Source organism: Ambystoma mexicanum, chromosome 11 (assembly GCF_040938575.1).
Source record: "Ambystoma mexicanum isolate Mex_15411 chromosome 11, UKY_AmexF1_1, whole genome shotgun sequence".
NCBI lineage: Eukaryota > Metazoa > Chordata > Amphibia > Caudata > Ambystomatidae > Ambystoma > Ambystoma mexicanum.
The window spans coordinates 87,430,063-87,447,494 of record NC_090934.1 but is presented as its reverse complement, the minus strand read 5'-3'; the positions used below and the strand labels follow the sequence as shown (position 1 = coordinate 87,447,494).

Sequence of the window (17,432 nt, the reverse complement as noted above, 5' to 3'; positions counted from 1 at the left end):
TGGGTTCCTAGACTCTCTGTGGAGGCAGGAGTACAGCATGTGGGTTCCTAGGCTGTGTGTGGAGGCAGGAGTACAGCATGTGGGTTACTAGGCTGTGTGTGGAGGCAGGAGTACAGCATGTGGGTTACTAGGCTGTGTGTGGAGGCAGGAGTACAGCATGTGGGTTACTAGGCTGTGTGTGGAGGCAGGAGTACAGCATGTGGGTTACTAGGCTGTGTGTGGAGGCAGGAGTACAGCATGTGGGTTACTAGGCTGTGTGTGGAGGCAGGAGTACAGCATGTGGGTTACTAGGCTGTGTGTGGAGGCAGGAGTACAGCATGTGGGTTCCTAGACTCTCTGTGGAGGCAGGAGTACAGCATGTGGGTTACTAGGCTGTGTGTGGAGGCAGGAGTACAGCATGTGGGTTACTAGGCTGTGTGTGGAGGCAGGAGTACAGCATGTGGGTTACTAGGCTGTGTGTGGAGGCAGGAGTACAGCATGTGGGTTACTAGGCTGTGTGTGGAGGCAGGAGTACAGCATGTGGGTTACTAGGCTGTGTGTGGAGGCAGGAGTACAGCATGTGGGTTCCTAGACTCTCTGTGGAGGCAGGAGTACAGCATGTGAGTTACTAGGCTGTGTGTGGAGGCAGGAGTACAGCATGTGGGTTACTAGGCTGTGTGTGGAGGCAGGAGTACAGCATGTGGGTGATTGGGTTAGCCTGTGTGGGGCCGGTCGCTCTGTGATGTAGGCCACTTGTTCGCACGGGGCAGGTAGCCCTGTGTTGTGGGCTACTCACTCGCACTGGGCCAGCAGCTATGCAGTGGGGTTGGCAATGTGCACGGTGGGGTGGGGGTTGGAGCTGGGTCTTTGTCGGCTGAGAATTATACACATTGGGGGGCCTGAAAGAAGAAGTTGGGCGTGATGATTCGCTTAGGAGCAAAGTGCAGTGGTGTGGCATCGTAGCAACCGGCGTCCAAGTGGGAGGGACACGATGCCAACGCACATAGCAGCGCGGCCCGCGCGCCACCACGACTAGGCCTTACTCTTATTATCAGGGAACTACAGAAGGCTCCAAGGATACGCCCAACCCCCTGGGGTCTGGAAAGGCATTGCTTGGCCCTGGTGACCCACGTCGCTGCTAGTGGACCAAAGTCCTGTAGGTTTTAGGTCAAAGGCTCTTTGCTCTTGACCCTGTGCACAAGTGAGTGGCCTGTAAGAAGCACAACGCAGATCTCAGGCGGAAGCCGAGCAGTAATGGTGCGGATGAGGGAGAGGGGTGGGGGGTTGGGGGGGCTGTGTGTGCCCCAGTACACAAGGATTCGCCTTTCGAATCTTCCCCCAAAAATTGAAAGACTGTGGGGACTGATACAGAGGAACTCCTAATACAAATGGAGCCTATGCTCCCAGAAGCAGCAGCCCAGCTCCAGATAGTTTGGACTACAACTCCCATCAGCTCTAGCCAACTTAGTCAATGGAGAGGGATCATGGGAGTCGTAGTCCAAATCATCTGGAGAACCACCAGCCGCAGTCTTCTGCCTTAGTGGGTGCGTGGAAGAGTTCTAGGGGATAGCCGAATAGACAAGATCACTGGGAGGACAGGCCTTACCTAGAGGACTGGCCTTACCGGAAATTGGAAGAATTCCAGCCTTCACCATTCCTCTGAATAGCCGGCAGGCCTGGCACGTGACTGACTCCGTGCCAGCCCTACCAGGCTTCAGAAGGAACGGCTCTTCTCACGCCTTTTACCAAGAGGACCCGCTAGTGGGCGGCGAAGGCCTTCATTGGGGGTCCACGTTTCAGTGAATAGGGCAGGACCGCAGACATGACTGGGGTGACCCCTCCTAGGTATATCACCCCCTGCACAGCCCACTTCTAAAGGGGCTTCTCACTTAATTCACTGAGGACAAAAGCGACCTGTTAATATTCAGTCGGCAGGCAGCTGCTTTCAGGCCCTCCAGGGCAAAGTACAATGGACTCAAACAGTGGAGGAGGCAGAGGGTCCCCAGACAACCGCCCACCCCCGTGCCCTCCCTTTCCAATGGGGAGACATCCGCGAAGACCGTCAGTTCATTTGAAAGGAAGTATCAGTGCGGGGGGGGGCGTGGGGAGGGGCGGGCAACATCCACAGAAGTCCTTAAACATGACCTATCGCCCAGTGAGGGACGCCTGCAAAACATGACACTAGCAATACAACATAGCGCCACAACACTACCACACTGCTTCGTGGCTCTAAAAATCAACTGACATAACGTATACACACGAGCCCAAACCTAGCATTACCATGCTTGTGGCCAGGGGTGTGGCTAGGTCTGGAAAAGACCAGGGGTTAAGCTAATGCCAGGACTGTCGGGACTTGGGACTACCTAGTCCTCTGGTTGTAGCCCCTGAGCTTCTATCCAACGCTACAACCAAAAGTCCCGGGCCAATAGCCCCACCCCCCAGCCTCCAACCCCCTCAGACCCTCCCAGCAATGCCTCTGCTTGTGGCAGGACGCCTCTGCTACACGGTGTGTACCAATTCATCAGATAATCACAGGCTCTACCACATTATGTTATCCAATATTTGTACTCCCCCCATCCCCATCGTAGTGACCTTATGGCCATTGACCTTGTCTGAGAAGTGGCGTATTGTGACCCCGACTGTGATGGCAATATCTATAACAACTTCACAGCATTAAGACAGAAAATTACCCCTACATTGTGCCAACTGGACAGTGTTATCCCAGGAAACCTCTGCTACTGCATTTGTACCAAATCAAACCTTATCTAATTTATCACAGGAATCCTGCGGTACAGTGACACATTCACAACATTATCACATGAAACATCTGCTACATTGTGCCAAATCCACATTATCACAGGAAACCTCTGCTACAGTGTGTCAAACTCACAGCATTATCACAAAAAACACCTGCTACTTTGTGAAACATCCACGCCATGACCACAGGAAAAATCTGAAACATTGTAACATTTGCAGAGAAAAACCTGTGATACAGACTGGCAAATTCACAGCATTGTCACAGGAAACCTCTGCTACAGTGTGTCAAATTCACAGCATTGTCACATGAAATCCCTGTTACAGTGTGTCAAATTCACAGAATTGTCACAGGAAACCTCTGCTACATTGTGTCAAATTCACAGCATTGTCACAGGAAATCCCTGTTACAGTGTGTCAAATTCACAGCATTGTCACAGGAAACCTCTGCTACATTGTGTCAAATTCACAGCATCGTCACAGGAAACCTCTGCTACAGTATGTCAAATTCACAGCATTATCCAAGAAGACCTGTGGCACAGACTGGCAAATTCACAGCATTATCACAGGAAATGCCTTCTATAATGTATCACCTTCATAGCATTATCACAGGAGCGCTGATACATTGTAACACATTCAGAGCATATCATAGAAAAAAGCTACAGTGACACATTCACAGGCAAAGCTATAGTGCGACACATTCACAACCTTATCACAGGAACAATCTGCTACATTGTGCCACACCCACAGCATTACAGGAAACCTCTGCTACAGCATGTGTACAAAATGTACAGCTTTATCACAGGAAATGTCTTCTATACTGTATCACCATCACAGAATTATTACAGGAACAGAGAATTATTACAGGAAACCTCTGCTATCGTGTGTCTACCAAATTCACAACATTATTCAAGAAAACCTGTGTGATATCACAGGAAACCTTTGATAAAGTGTACGAAATTCACAGCATTAACATAAAACTCTTGGTACATTCGGCCAAATTCACAGCGTCATCACACACAAAAAACGGGTACTTTGTGAGGAATCCGCAACATGTTCACAGAAAGCTTCTGCTACACTGTGCCACATTCACAGCATAAACACAGGAAACATGTTCTGCGTCACATCTAACCCTCTTCCTTTCATATTCACAGACCATGGTCTGGTGATACCCTGGCGGGGCCACAATACGCCACCGCTCTGATAAGGGCAGGCACCGTAAGGCCGCTACGGTGGTGATGGGGGCAGTAAATATATTGAATACCATTGTATCAAATTCACATTGTTATCACATCAAATCTCTGCTGCATCACATCAAATGCACAACACTACCACGGGGAATCGCTGCACATTGTACACAACTCCGAGCATTAACACAGGCAACCTGTGTTGCCCTGTACACAATTCCTAGCATTAGGACAGGGGAAATCTTCTACATTGGGACACATTCACACCCTTATTTCAGGATCTACAGTATCGACACAGGAGCGCACATCACTATCAAAGGACCCATATGCTACATCGTACCACGTTCAGAGCATTAACACAGGCCATCTGAGCTACATTGTGCCCAATTCACCACATTATCACAAACCAAATCTGCTCCATTGCACCATATTTACAGAGTCAACTCAGAGTACGTCTGCTACACTGCAACACTTTGACAGCCTTATTGCATGAAACCTCTGCTACACTGCACCCCTTTCACAGCCTTATTGCATGAAACATCTGCTACACTGTAACGCGTTCACAGCCTTATTGCATGAAACCTCTGCTACACTGCACCCCTTTCACAGCCTTATTGCATGAAACATCTGCTACACTGTAACGCGTTCACAGCCTTATTGCATGAAACCTCTGCTACACTGTAACCCGTTCACAGCCTTATTGCATGAAACCTCTGCTACACTGCAACACTTTCACAGCATTATTGCATGAAACCTCTGCTACACTGAACCCCTTTCACAGCATTATTGCATGAAACATCTGCTACACTGGAACCCTTTCACAGCAGTATTGCATGAAACCTCTGCTACACTGCAACACTTTCACAGCATTATTGCATGAAACCTCTGCTACACTTTCACAGCATTATTGCATGAAACCTCTGCTACACTGCAACACTTTCACAGCATCATTGCATGAAACCTCTGCTACACTGCACCCCTTTCACAGCATTATTGCGTGAAACATCTGCTACACTGCAACACTTTCACAGCATTATTGCATGAAACCTCTGCTACACTGTAACCCGTTCACAGCCTTATTGCATGAAACCTCTGCTACACTGCACCCCTTTCACAGCATTATTGCATGAAACATCTGCTACACTGCAACACTTTCACAGCATTATTGCATGAAACATCTGCTACACTGCAACTCTTTCACAGCATTATTGCATGAAACCTCTGCTACACTGCAACACTTTCACAGCATTATTGCATGAATCCTCTGCTACACTGCAACACGTTCACAGCATTATTGCATGAAACCTCTGCTACACTGCAACCCTTTCACAGCATTATTGCATGAAACCTCTGCTACACTGCAACACTTTCACAGCATTATTGCATGAAACCTCTGCTACACTGCAACACTTTCACAGCATTATTGCATGAAACATCTGCTACACTGCAACCCTTTCACAGCATTATTGCATGAAACATCTGCTACACTGCACCCCTTTCACAGCATTATTGCATGAAACATCTGCTACACTGTAACACGTTCACAACCTTATTGCATGAAACCTCTGCTACACTGTAACCCGTTCACAGCCTTATTGCATGAAACCTCTGCTACACTGCAACACTTTCACAGCATTATTGCATGAAACCTCTGCTACACTGCAACACTTTCACAGCATTATTGCATGAAACCTCTGCTACACTGCACCCCTTTCACAGCATTATTGCATGAAACATCTGCTACACTGCAACACTTTCACAGCATTATTGCATGAAACATCTGCTACACTGCAACCCTTTCACAGCATTATTGCATCAAACCTCTGCTACACTGCAACACTTTCACAGCATTATTGCATGAAACCTCTGCTACACTGCAACACGTTCACAGCATTTTTGCATGAAACCTCTGCTACACTGCAACCCTTTCACAGCATTATTGCATGAAACCTCTGCTACACTGCAACACTTTCACAGCATTATTGCATGAAACCTCTGCTACACTGCAACCCTTTCACAGCATTATTGCATGAAACATCTGCTACACTGCAACACTTTCACAGCATTATTGCATGAAACATCTGCTACACTGTAACACGTTCACAGCCTTATTGCATGAAACCTCTGCTACACTGTAACCCGTTCACAGCCTTATTGCATGAAACCTCTGCTACACTGCAACACTTTCACAGCATTATTGCATGAAACCTCTGCTACACTGCACCCCTTTCACAGCATTATTGCATGAAACATCTGCTACACTGCAACATTTTCACAGCATTATTGCATGAAACATCTGCTACACTGCAACCCTTTCACAGCATTATTGCATGAAACCTCTGCTACACTGCAACACTTTCACAGCATTATTGCATGAAACCTCTGCTACACTGCAACACGTTCACAGCATTATTGCATGAAACCTCTGCTACACTGCAACACGTTCACAGCATTATTGCATGAAACCTCTGCTACACTGCAACCCTTTCACAGCATTATTGCATGAAACCTCTGCTACACTGCAACACTTTCACAGCATTATTGCATGAAACCTCTGCTACACTGCAACACTTTCACAGCATTATTGCATGAAACATCTGCTACACTGCAACCCTTTCACAGCATTATTGCATGAAACATCTGCTACATTGCACTAAATTCACACCATCATCACATGCACCTTCTGCTAAAATGTACCAAATTCACAACTTTTGCACAGAAACCCACTTCTACATTGGGGCAATGTTCACATGATCACAGGAAACCTTTGCCACATTGCACACTTGTGTACCCTTATCGTGGGACACCCCTATGCCACACTGTGCAGAATTCACAGCATTCCCCACAAACCCCTATGCCACACTGTGCAGAATTCACAGCATTCTCACACAAGACCCGAGCACTATACTATGCCAGATTCACAGGAACCCTGCATTGCATGCATGCCATTATCACAGGAACCCTGCATTGCATGCATGCCATTATCACAGGAACCCTGCATTGCATGTATGCCATTATCACAGGAAACCTGCATTGCATGTATGCCATTATCACAGGAAACCTGCATTGCATGTATGCCATTATCACAGGAAACCTGCATTGCATGCATGCCATTATCACAGGAACCCTGCATTGCATGTATGCCATTATCACAGGAACCCTGCATTGCATGTATGCCATTATCACAGGAAACCTGCATTGCATGTATGCCATTATCACAGGAAACCTGCATTGCATGTATGCCATTATCACAGGAAACCTGCATTGCATGCATGCCATTATCACAGGAAACCTGCATTGCATGTATGCCATTATCACAGGAAACCTGCATTGCATGTATGCCATTATCACAGGAAACCTGCATTGCATGCATGCCATTATCACAGGAAACCTGCATTGCATGCATGCCATTATCACAGGAAACCTGCATTGCATGTATGCCATTATCACAGGAACCCTGCATTGCATGCATGCCATTATCACAGGATCCCAGTTTCGCACAGTTTCAGATTCAGAGAAGCTTGCTCCTCGCTGTGCACAATTCACAGCATTACTGCAGCAAAGGCGCACTGAAGCACACCAACTGCAAAGCACTTTGAAAGAAACAGTGCAATATAGAGTGGGTCACCGCCTGAGGACCGCACGGTAGACAGTGTTTCAAGTGTAGCATTTACACTGGAAGCAATGCCAGGTAGCACCAAATCTACAGCTGCAGTGACACTGCTCTATAGCAAAGCAAAGCTACAGTATAAACCAGAGCACTGCCTTTGAGCGGGGCGGTCCTACAGCGTACCACGTGCTACAAGTCTCCTCTCTTATTTCCTTCCTTGACTGACCGTCCCGCTCCCTTGCCCACGGCTCGCAAACTTTGGGTTCTCTTTAAAAGTGACCCCCAACGCGACAATTCATCACTGTCAAGGCCTCTGCTGTTCATGTTAACCCTTCAATATTTGTGAAATGTGTCAATGTCCTACTAGCCACTCTAACACTCTAATCTCCACTCTTTTGGCCAGAAAACTTGACTACTCCTTAACCCTACTCCTTGGCCTTCCCCTCAGTTCCTTCAACTTTGCTACCCACACTCTCTACAACCCGCCCAGATCCTCCCCCATTTCTACACACAGACACCATGCTGGCTGGATCTCTGTTCAAGTTCTTACTCCTCATCCACAAAGCTATCAATGGTCCTGCTCCTCAGTACCTGTCTCCTTCCCTCCAGCCCTCCTCTGCACACAACCTTACCGTGCCAAGGACCCGCTGGGCCTCTTCTCGTTTCCGCTCTTTTTGCCTGCTTGGCCCCGCTATTTTGTATTGTCCCTGGCAAATGTCCTAATTTTTTTTTTTTTTTTTATTTTTTTTTTTTTAAATTTTATATTTATTGGTTTTACAAATAACAGAAAAATGCAAACATTACTTAAACACAGTTGTACATCCCTCAGGAGGGCAAGTCGGGCACGAGATGCAACAGCCTCATAAACGGGCTCTTCTCATCTTTGAGCAATTGCACAGGCACCCTTCGTGGAATGCCTCGGCCATCTTTAAATGGGTTATTTTAAGTAATTTCTGATCGAAATGGACATCCAACCACAATACTAATGCCAAAGTGACCAAATCGATGCAGACAGAGCTCACTCAGAGGTACCGGGTGCAAAGCATTTTCATTTAAATACTGTGGTGCGCCGCAAGTGTGTTGCAGCTTTCTCATAGGTTTAAGGCATGGCAGCGCTTCAAATCCAACGCATTCAAACACGAATACTGCCCTAACAGCCCACAAACCACAGCAACACTTCGCTGTCATGTGCCAACATGACAGCATTGTAACTGGCTTAGTGTGCTACACATCTAGCCTTAATGAGGGATTACTGCAGTATTGTGTACACATGGACTACATAAACAAAGGAATGCCGCATTATGGTGCACAAAGCCTGAAGCATTTCTTTAAGAACAGTGCACAAAATATGGGGCATTAATTACGCAAGAACACTGCCGAACAGTGCACCAAGTGTGTGGCATTGTTTGAGGAAGCCCACATTACAGTGCACCCAACTTGAAGCATTATTTATGAGCACTGTACTACAGTGCACCAATGCTGGAGCATTGTTTATGAGCACTATACTACAGTGCACCAATGCTGGAGCATTGTTTATGAGCACTGTACTACAAGACACCAATGCAGCAGCATTGTTTATGAGCACTGTACTACAGGGCACCGATGCTGCAGTATTGTTTATGAGCACTGTACTATAGTGCACCAATGCTGGAGCATTGTTTATGAGCAGTATACTACAGTGCACTGATGCTGGAGCATTGTTTATGAGCACTGTACTATAGTGCACCAATGCATCAGCATTGTTTATGAGCACTATACTACGGTGCACCAATGCTGGAGCATTGTTTATGATCACTGTACTACAGGGCACCGATGCTGCAGCATTGTTTATGAGCACTGTACTATAGTGCACCAATGCTGGAGCATTGTTTATGAGCAGTGTACTACAGTGCACTGATGCTGGAGCATTGTTTATGAGCACTATACTACAGTGCACTGATGCTGGAGCATTGTTTATGAGCACTGTACTATAGTGCACCAATGCTGGAGCATTGTTTATGAGCAGTGTACTACAGTGCACCAATGCATCAGCATTGTTTATGAGCACTATACTACAGTGCACTGATGCTGGAGCATTGTTTATGAGCACTGTACTACAGTGCACCAATGCAGCAGCATTGTTTATGAGCACTATACTACGGTGCACCAATGCTGCAGCATTGTTTATGAGCACTGTACTACAGGGCACCGATGCTGCAGCATTGTTTATGAGCACTGTACTACAGTGCACCAATGCTGGAGCATTGTTTATGAGCACTATACTACGGTGCACCAATGCTGGAGCATTGTTTATGAGCACTGTACTACAGTGCACCGATGCTGCAGCATTGTTTATGAGCACTGTACTACAGTGCACCAATGCTGGAGCATTGTTTATGAGCACTGTACTACAGTGCACTGATGCTGCAGCATTGTTTATGAGCACATCATTATTTTCAGAACTGCAACAGCACACATCATCTAATCCAGAGCATTGATGGATTATGAAAAAGGCTCTCGGTTTTATGGTATTTATTTTTCTGCCCTTTCCGTCTGTATTTATCCAATTTATTTTTGGGTCTTTTTTTCTGTATTTATCCACATTTATTTTTTTTCATTTAAAAAGATCAATCGCAACCAGTATTTTTCTACATTCATTCTAATAAAAAAACACATGCATTAAAGCACCCATGCAGCCACATAGGAAATAAATGCTAGCTCCATGTTTTACATAACAATGCACGGTTGCGATATCTGCTGGTAGCAATTTGAAGACCTTTAATGCTATTTTTATACAACCTTTACACTCTCCATGCTGCCAATCTGCAATGTGATTGGCCGGGTGATGTATGAGTGACATAACAGAGAACCAGACAGAAAGACCTGTTTTCCTGTTTTTTTACAATTTTTATAAATAAATACAGACAGAAAGTTGATTGATTTCCGTCTGTATTTATGTGTAAAAAACAGTAAACATGGAAAACCGGAAGCTTTATCTATGAACACTGCACTAAAGTGCACCAATCCTAAGTATTCTCAAGCATTATTTCAGAACAATGCACTTGTGCACTAAATGTCGATCATCATTTAAGCGCACCGCACTGCAGTGCACAGAAATTGCAGCCTTATTTGGATAAACTGCACCACAGGGAAGTGATTCTGGAGGATTATAGAAAAAGAATCACTGCGCCAAATGAAGTCTATTTTCATGCAATGCTGTGCTAAGTAAACAAAGTTTCAAAGTGAGTACCGTGCGTTACCATGGCAACCCCAAGCTGATGTCACAGGAATATTCTAATATAAGGTAATATGCAGCCCATGGTCCATAAAACAAAGCCCCTAAAATCACTTTAGGGGCCAGGGGATTACTGTGGCCCTACACTGCCAGAGTCTGTGCGATGGAGAATAGAAGTGGCGGAGTAATCAAAGAAGGGTGCAAAAGCAGATAGGCATTGCATGAATTATATAATGTAGTAAAGGTGCGCGTCTATATGATTGTTAACTGTATGAGCAAAGCTTCTGATACCTTGTCCCGGGAGGATAGCTCAGCGGCAACGTGCTCACCTTGGAAGCAAGATGACTGGGAGCACCACAGGTTCGATCCCCGGGTCTGCGTTCAGAAACCTCTGGGTATTAAGTGAGCAATAAATAACCTATCACATATCATATCATAACCAAATATAGGGCTAAAGCATTAGTCCAGTCCTTGCTCAATTTTGAAAATCTGTTAATTCATCAAAACTGAGAAGTTAACAAAATGTGAGGATTATCAGAAAGCGTCTGTCGATGAGGGGTCCTGAGCCCTCCGTGCTGTAGCTTCACTATGTAGCCCTGCACCTTGCTTTAGAACTTGTAATTGCCTGAAAAACACTGACAAACTAACCCAAGAAACAAAAAAGCATGTTGTTGTCCTGATGAAAGCCTTGTAAGAAATGTAAAGACCGAAACAGTAGTCACCTCTTGGTGTGTTTGGGTTAATCAAGAAGTGTAGTACCAAGCACTAATACATGTGTATTACATTCAGCACATCCATCCATGTTGTTGTTAGTTGCTTTATCACATGCATGATAGTGGTGAAAAGTGTACATGTATCCGATTGGCTCTGTTCCTTTGAATCGTTCACTAGCTGAATCCATAGCCTGGGGGCGAGCAATGCATGATGGGGGCGACACTGGAGTGTACCTGTACCAAAAATAAACACGTATGCGTGTAGTAGGAGAATGCCTCTAGAGAGGTTGCAAAACTAACCACAGGCTGAAAAACCCTGCAACTAATAATAGTGAAAAGTATTGATACATTAAGAGCAAAGGCCCCCGTGGCATAAGCCCTTATGGATTTCTAGTTCCTCTTTGAAGTGGGCTTTCTAAAGAGGAAGTTCCTCGCCACCATTGCTCGGTTCCGTGTCCCACCCGATACTGTTGCTTTCTTTGTATTTAGTTCAGTGGTGGTGGGTCTAGATAGGTGGGCGTCCTTACCTTCCACAAGTGAAGTCAGCAGTGTCACGTTGGCGGCCTTGCGTCGTCCTGCTGGTAGATTTAGGCCTATTTTTTCTAACCGCTCTCTTAAACACCTGCCGCCATTTTTGGATTTTGCCCTGCATGAGAGAACATTGAGGTCAAATACAATGAATGCCCAAAGATGTCTACGGTTTCGTAGAAAACAACAACAATGTTTTTAGACCACACAAGAGTTCTACTTGGCCTCCTTATAGAACTGGCTCATTATTTTGAACCATTGAAAGTGATTTCCCAAGGAATCCGCACTAGTTAACATCAATGGACTACATCTCCCACAATTACCCAAGTACTGGGACGAAGGGGAGGAACCATGCAGAGCAGAAGGAGCCTCAAGCTCAATGAGTGTTCTAGTTGTTGTCAGAATTACTCTGCTGGCTTACCATTGGGTGAGAGCTCTGAGTGGGCCTCACAACATGACCCCTTTCCAGTGATCATTTGCTGCCATTTAACAGCACACCCTCATCCACTAGTATGTGCATATCTAGCAGTACTACGAAGACTGCACTGTCCTGTGTCTGCCACCACAAACCGCTCTCCTGCTCCTCGGCCTGCACTATAGGAATATTCCAGTCCCTTCATATCGGACAAACACGCATAGTCTACATCGTCCGCGATGCACAAAACACCCCCCTACTCATCCAGTGGAGCCTCCACTGTTACTCTACTAGGACAAAGGCCCTCTGCTCTTCCAGGACAGATGCACCCACACAGCTCTATCAAGGCACTTCTATAGGCTCCTAACCCCTCTATTTAATTCTGGGACCACCTCAAAGCTCTTCTAATGTACCTCAATCTGACCAGTGGTAACCCTCTTCTCTTGCAATAATGAAACCCCACCACATGCATGCCATATTCTTTGAGGTTAATATAGACCTAGTGTAGCAGATGTGGGTTGGGAGGGGTAGGTCCCCCAGTCTTGCATATGTTTATGGAAAGGACCCTCACCGTCGAAGGACTCCTCCGAGCAGCGATGCGTTGAGGCACTCGGGTGGGGACAGCCGCCTCTGGACCTCCCCCACCGTCACTTTGTACTTGGAGGTGGAGCTGAGCAGCGACAGGCGGCCGGGCACCGAGCAGAAGACCTCGCTGGGGTTGCTCACTCCGCCGATCAGGCTGTCCTTGTTCAGGTGCAGGGCTGAGATGGAGCTGCCGCTGTGCTTGGATGGGATGGGCACTGGAGAAGAGAGAGAAAGGCTGGATGTGAGCAAAAATATGTACCCACCAACATCAGCAAGCGCCAAACTCCTGGGATTGCGGCCTTGGTCACCAAGTGTCTTTGCATCACCACACACGAGACCCCCATAAACTTGGCAAATGATCAACACAGAGCCATCGCATTGCAGGAACATGAATATACGTGTTTTTCATGGGACCATACAGGCGTAGTAAGGAGAGCTTAAACTTACCAGAGGTGGTTGGGCCCCCTACATCTTTCGCATGATCAGAACCAGCCATGGATTCCCAAGTAAACTCAACAAACTATGTATTTACCTGACGACTATGAGGGGTGGTAACCGGACCGCAAAGGTGCTCAATGCCAGGTAGTGGTGCATCTTAGTAGAAGCCACAGCAACCACGGATCCTTCGCGTGGTGACAATGGCCCCAACTGCATGCTCCAGTAAACCCAACCAATGCGTTCTTCATAGGATAATGTAATTGGGGTAACCAGGCCTCAATTGGTCCACATGCCACCTCAACAAGGAGCCACCGGCTCCTTGTGTGGGAAAATCCCCAGCCTATGCTGGTGGGTGGATGAGGGGATATCCAAGGAGGTTGGGTGCCACTACAAGCTATGCGATGCTGTGATGATTGCCCATGGACATTGATGGGAGTGTCCCCTGGCTACCCACACTATGCCCTGGTCCGCAGCCTGGGGACTACCACATGTTTTATTATCTCAAATCAGAGACCGTAATGATTCATATGTGCCCCCGCCTAAATGAGGCCAAACCCAGGGGGTGGGGGTGGTGAAGGACCTATACAACTATGGAAAGAGAAAAGCTCTGTGTGGCAGTCTGGAGACAGCAAGTGTTTGGAGGTCAATGGCAGCATGAGATTGGTTGGGCTCAGTAGAGGCAGAAAAGTGATATTTGGAGAAGGGAAAGGAAGCAGGTGGTTGACATAAGATCAAAGGAGTAGGTTGGGACAAAGTCAAGTAGGAGGGAGGGAGAGTTTAGGAAGAGGTGGTGAGGATGAGATGAATGGAGGAGTTGGAAGGGAGAGTTTAAGAAGAGGTGGTGAAGATGAGATGAATGGAGGAGGTAGAAGGAAGAGGTGGTGAAGATGAGATGAATGAAGGGGGTGGAAGGGAGAGGTTAGTATTCAGTGGTGAAGATGAGGTGAATGAAGGGGGTGGAAGGGAGAGGTTAGTATTCAGTGGTGAAGATGAGATGAATGAAAGGGGTGGAAGGGAGAGTTTAGGAAGAGGCAGTGAAGATGAGATGAATGAAGGGGGTGGAAGAGAGAGGTTAGTATTCAGTGGTGAAGATGAGATGAATGAAGGGGGTGGAAGGGAGAGGTTAGTATTCAGTGGTGAAGATGAGATGAATGAAAGGGGTGGAAGGGAGAGTTTAGGAAGAGGCAGTGAAGATGAGATGAATGAAGGGGGTGGAAGAGAGAGGTTAGTATTCAGTGGTGAAGATGAGGTGAATGAAGGGGGTGGAAGGGAGAGGTTAGTATTCAGTGGTGAAGATGAGATGAATGAAAGGGGTGGAAGGGAGAGTTTAGGAAGAGGCAGTGAAGATGAGATGAATGAAGGGGGTGGAAGAGAGAGGTTAGTATTCAGTGGTGAAGATGAGATGAATGAAGGGGGTGGAAGGGAGAGGTTAGTATTCAGTGGTGAAGATGAGATGAATGAAAGGGGCGGAAGGGAGAGTTTAGGAAGAGGCAGTGAAGATGAGATGAATGAAGGGGGTGGAAGAGAGAGGTTAGTATTCAGTGGTGAAGATGAGATGAATGAAGGGGGTGGAAGGGAGAGGTTAGTATTCAGTGGTGAAGATGAGATGAATGAAAGGGGTGGAAGGGAGAGTTTAGGAAGAGGCAGTGAAGATGAGATGAATGAAGCAAGTGGAAGGGAGAGTTTAGGAAGAGGTGGAGGAGATTAGATGAATGGAGGAGGTGGAAGGAAAGAATACAAAGAGAAGGTATGGAGGAGGTTCAAGGAAGGGCTAACAAGGAAGTAAAGATAAAATTAATGGAGGAGGTGGAGAGAAAGTAAGAAGGAGGTTTAAGGGAGAGATAAGGATCAGATGTTGTAGATAAGATGAATTGAGGAGAAAGGGAGAGTTTAGGAAGAGATGGTGAAGAAGGGCTGAATGGAGGAGGTAGAAGGGAGAGTTTAAGAAGAGGTGGTGAGGATGAGATGAATGGAGGAGATGGAAGGGAGAGTTTAGGAAGAGGTGGTGAAGAAGAGATGAATGAAGGAGGTGGAGAGAAAGTAAGAAGGAGGTGGAAGGGAGAGCTAGGTTTCAGATTGTATTGAATTGTATTTGTTGTTTATTTAACATGCTTTCCCCATTTGGATGGCCTCAATGCACTTTATGGTTGGAACACCCTCAGTGACCACAGTCCATTTGAAGGAGGTTCTAAGAGTTAAAATTAGATGATGCGTGTGTGCTTTTTGCCAGGTAAGGGCTTAGGTGGGCTGCTAGGCTCCAGTAAGCAGCCCAGAGGTCAGGCCTGTGCGTGGGTGCTGTTGGTGGGTTGGGGCAGAGTTTTAGTGCTGAAGATTTGATGTGTGTTCAGCTAGGCCAAATTTATTTTCGTTGGTTGTCACTGTATACTAATGGCAGAGGTTTTGAGGTATGTCAGGTATTTCAGTCTGGGCGATGGTGAATATAAGATGAATTTAGGGGGCGAGAAAGTAAGGAGTAGATGGAAAAGAGAGTTAAGGAGGAGGCGGTGGAAAGAGACACAGAGAAGGAAAGAGGGACTTTAGCACCTGTGAGAATTGTGGGAGGAGAAACAAGCATGTGACAGAATATCAGGGAGGAACCACAGGAGTTTACAGACTATATAGAGAACAGGGGACCTGTAGGAATGAGCAAGCAGCACAAAGGAGGGTCAGCCAGTGGTGGAGGACGGCCATACTAAGACCCCACAATAGGGAGGCTACCCATAGTAAAGCAAATAGCCTCTCAAGCCCAAACTCTGGGTTCTTATCTGTTGAGACATCTACCTTCCTGGATACCTTAGCTCAGACCCACACTGTATCTCAGCTAAGACCCCTACCATGCCAAAGAGAGCTAAGTAATCCAACCAAGTTGCGTGCTAGGACCAATGACCAGAGAATTCCCTTCTTGGACAAAGCAATGAAAGCGTGAGGACTTGACCAAGGAGACAAGGACATTTGAGAAATGTTGAGATTGCGTGACACCAGAGAGCGACCAGGGAGAATGATACAGAGAACTATCTCTATGAGAAACATTGTACCCAATGCCAAGAAGATTGGGCCCCTCTGGCTGTCTTTGCTTTGGAGTTTACTCAACCCATCCGTAAACCCCCCCAAAGAATATCCTTGTTAAATTGTATGTTGAGCGTTGTGCTCTTTGTGGATATCATGGACTTCGTGATACACATGGCTCCTGCGATCCATCACACAATTGCAACAATGACTCAAGCCTGAAACGTACCCCAATGGAACAAGTTGTGGATTGTACAGAGACCATTGACAAACCAAGACACCCCATTCTACTGTAACCTCAATTAACTAGTTTTCCTTCAGGTTGGAGATGTGACTACCTGGTTTTAAACACAGTCAACACCAACAAGCGAACAATTGGCCACCACCTCAATGCTCATGACTAGGCCCATGCTTCGGTATCATCAACTGGACAGAGTTGTGGAGGGATGTTAGAGCTGTGGCCATAGGGTGGAGCTGTGCTTACTAAAACTCCAACAGTCAACATGAACAAGTAGTGGATGTTGGTAGGAGCCTTGCTCTTCAACCCCCATTGCCTAGTCCTCCACACACCCATCCCCTAATTATAACCAGGTGGATTTTGCGCCAATAGAATTGCTCTTCAGCAGTTGTGAGGTTTTCCGACCTCGAACGCATTCGGTGTCAACGAGTGGCGGATCTAAACAAGCACCATCGCTTCGCTCGGGCGTTTACAGCCCAGTGCTTCAGTCAAGTTCTTTTTGGACTTCGAGGTCCAGAAAAATCCCACCAACTTCCCAAAAAAATAGGAGCCAGGAAGCACAATAGATGCCACTGTTTAAAAGGCGTATTCCTCAATTTCCTGATGCTATTATCGTTTTCCTTGAACACCTCCATTCTCTGTGGCCATATTTGGATTTTTACAAACCAACTGCAATGGTATTGCCCAATGTGTTCGACTTTAAACTGGTCGAATGACAATTTGCCAAATTGTTTTACCTTTTTGTTCTTTTAACCGCAAAAAAAG

General features: G+C 46.4%; 1 protein-coding gene across 1 annotated transcript in view; it reads right to left on the bottom strand.

Annotated features, from left to right (window-relative positions):
- Window positions 1–17,432, bottom strand: part of TFAP2E (transcription factor AP-2 epsilon) — a 155,158-nt gene that overhangs the window by 37,345 nt on the left and 100,381 nt on the right. Inside the window, exons 4-5 of the mRNA XM_069622597.1 lie at window positions 12,972–13,200; window positions 11,985–12,103 (exon numbers count right to left, since the gene is read on the bottom strand). Coding sequence (XP_069478698.1) covers window positions 11,985–12,103; window positions 12,972–13,200 — 348 coding nt within the window. The remainder of the gene's footprint in view (window positions 1–11,984; window positions 12,104–12,971; window positions 13,201–17,432) is intronic.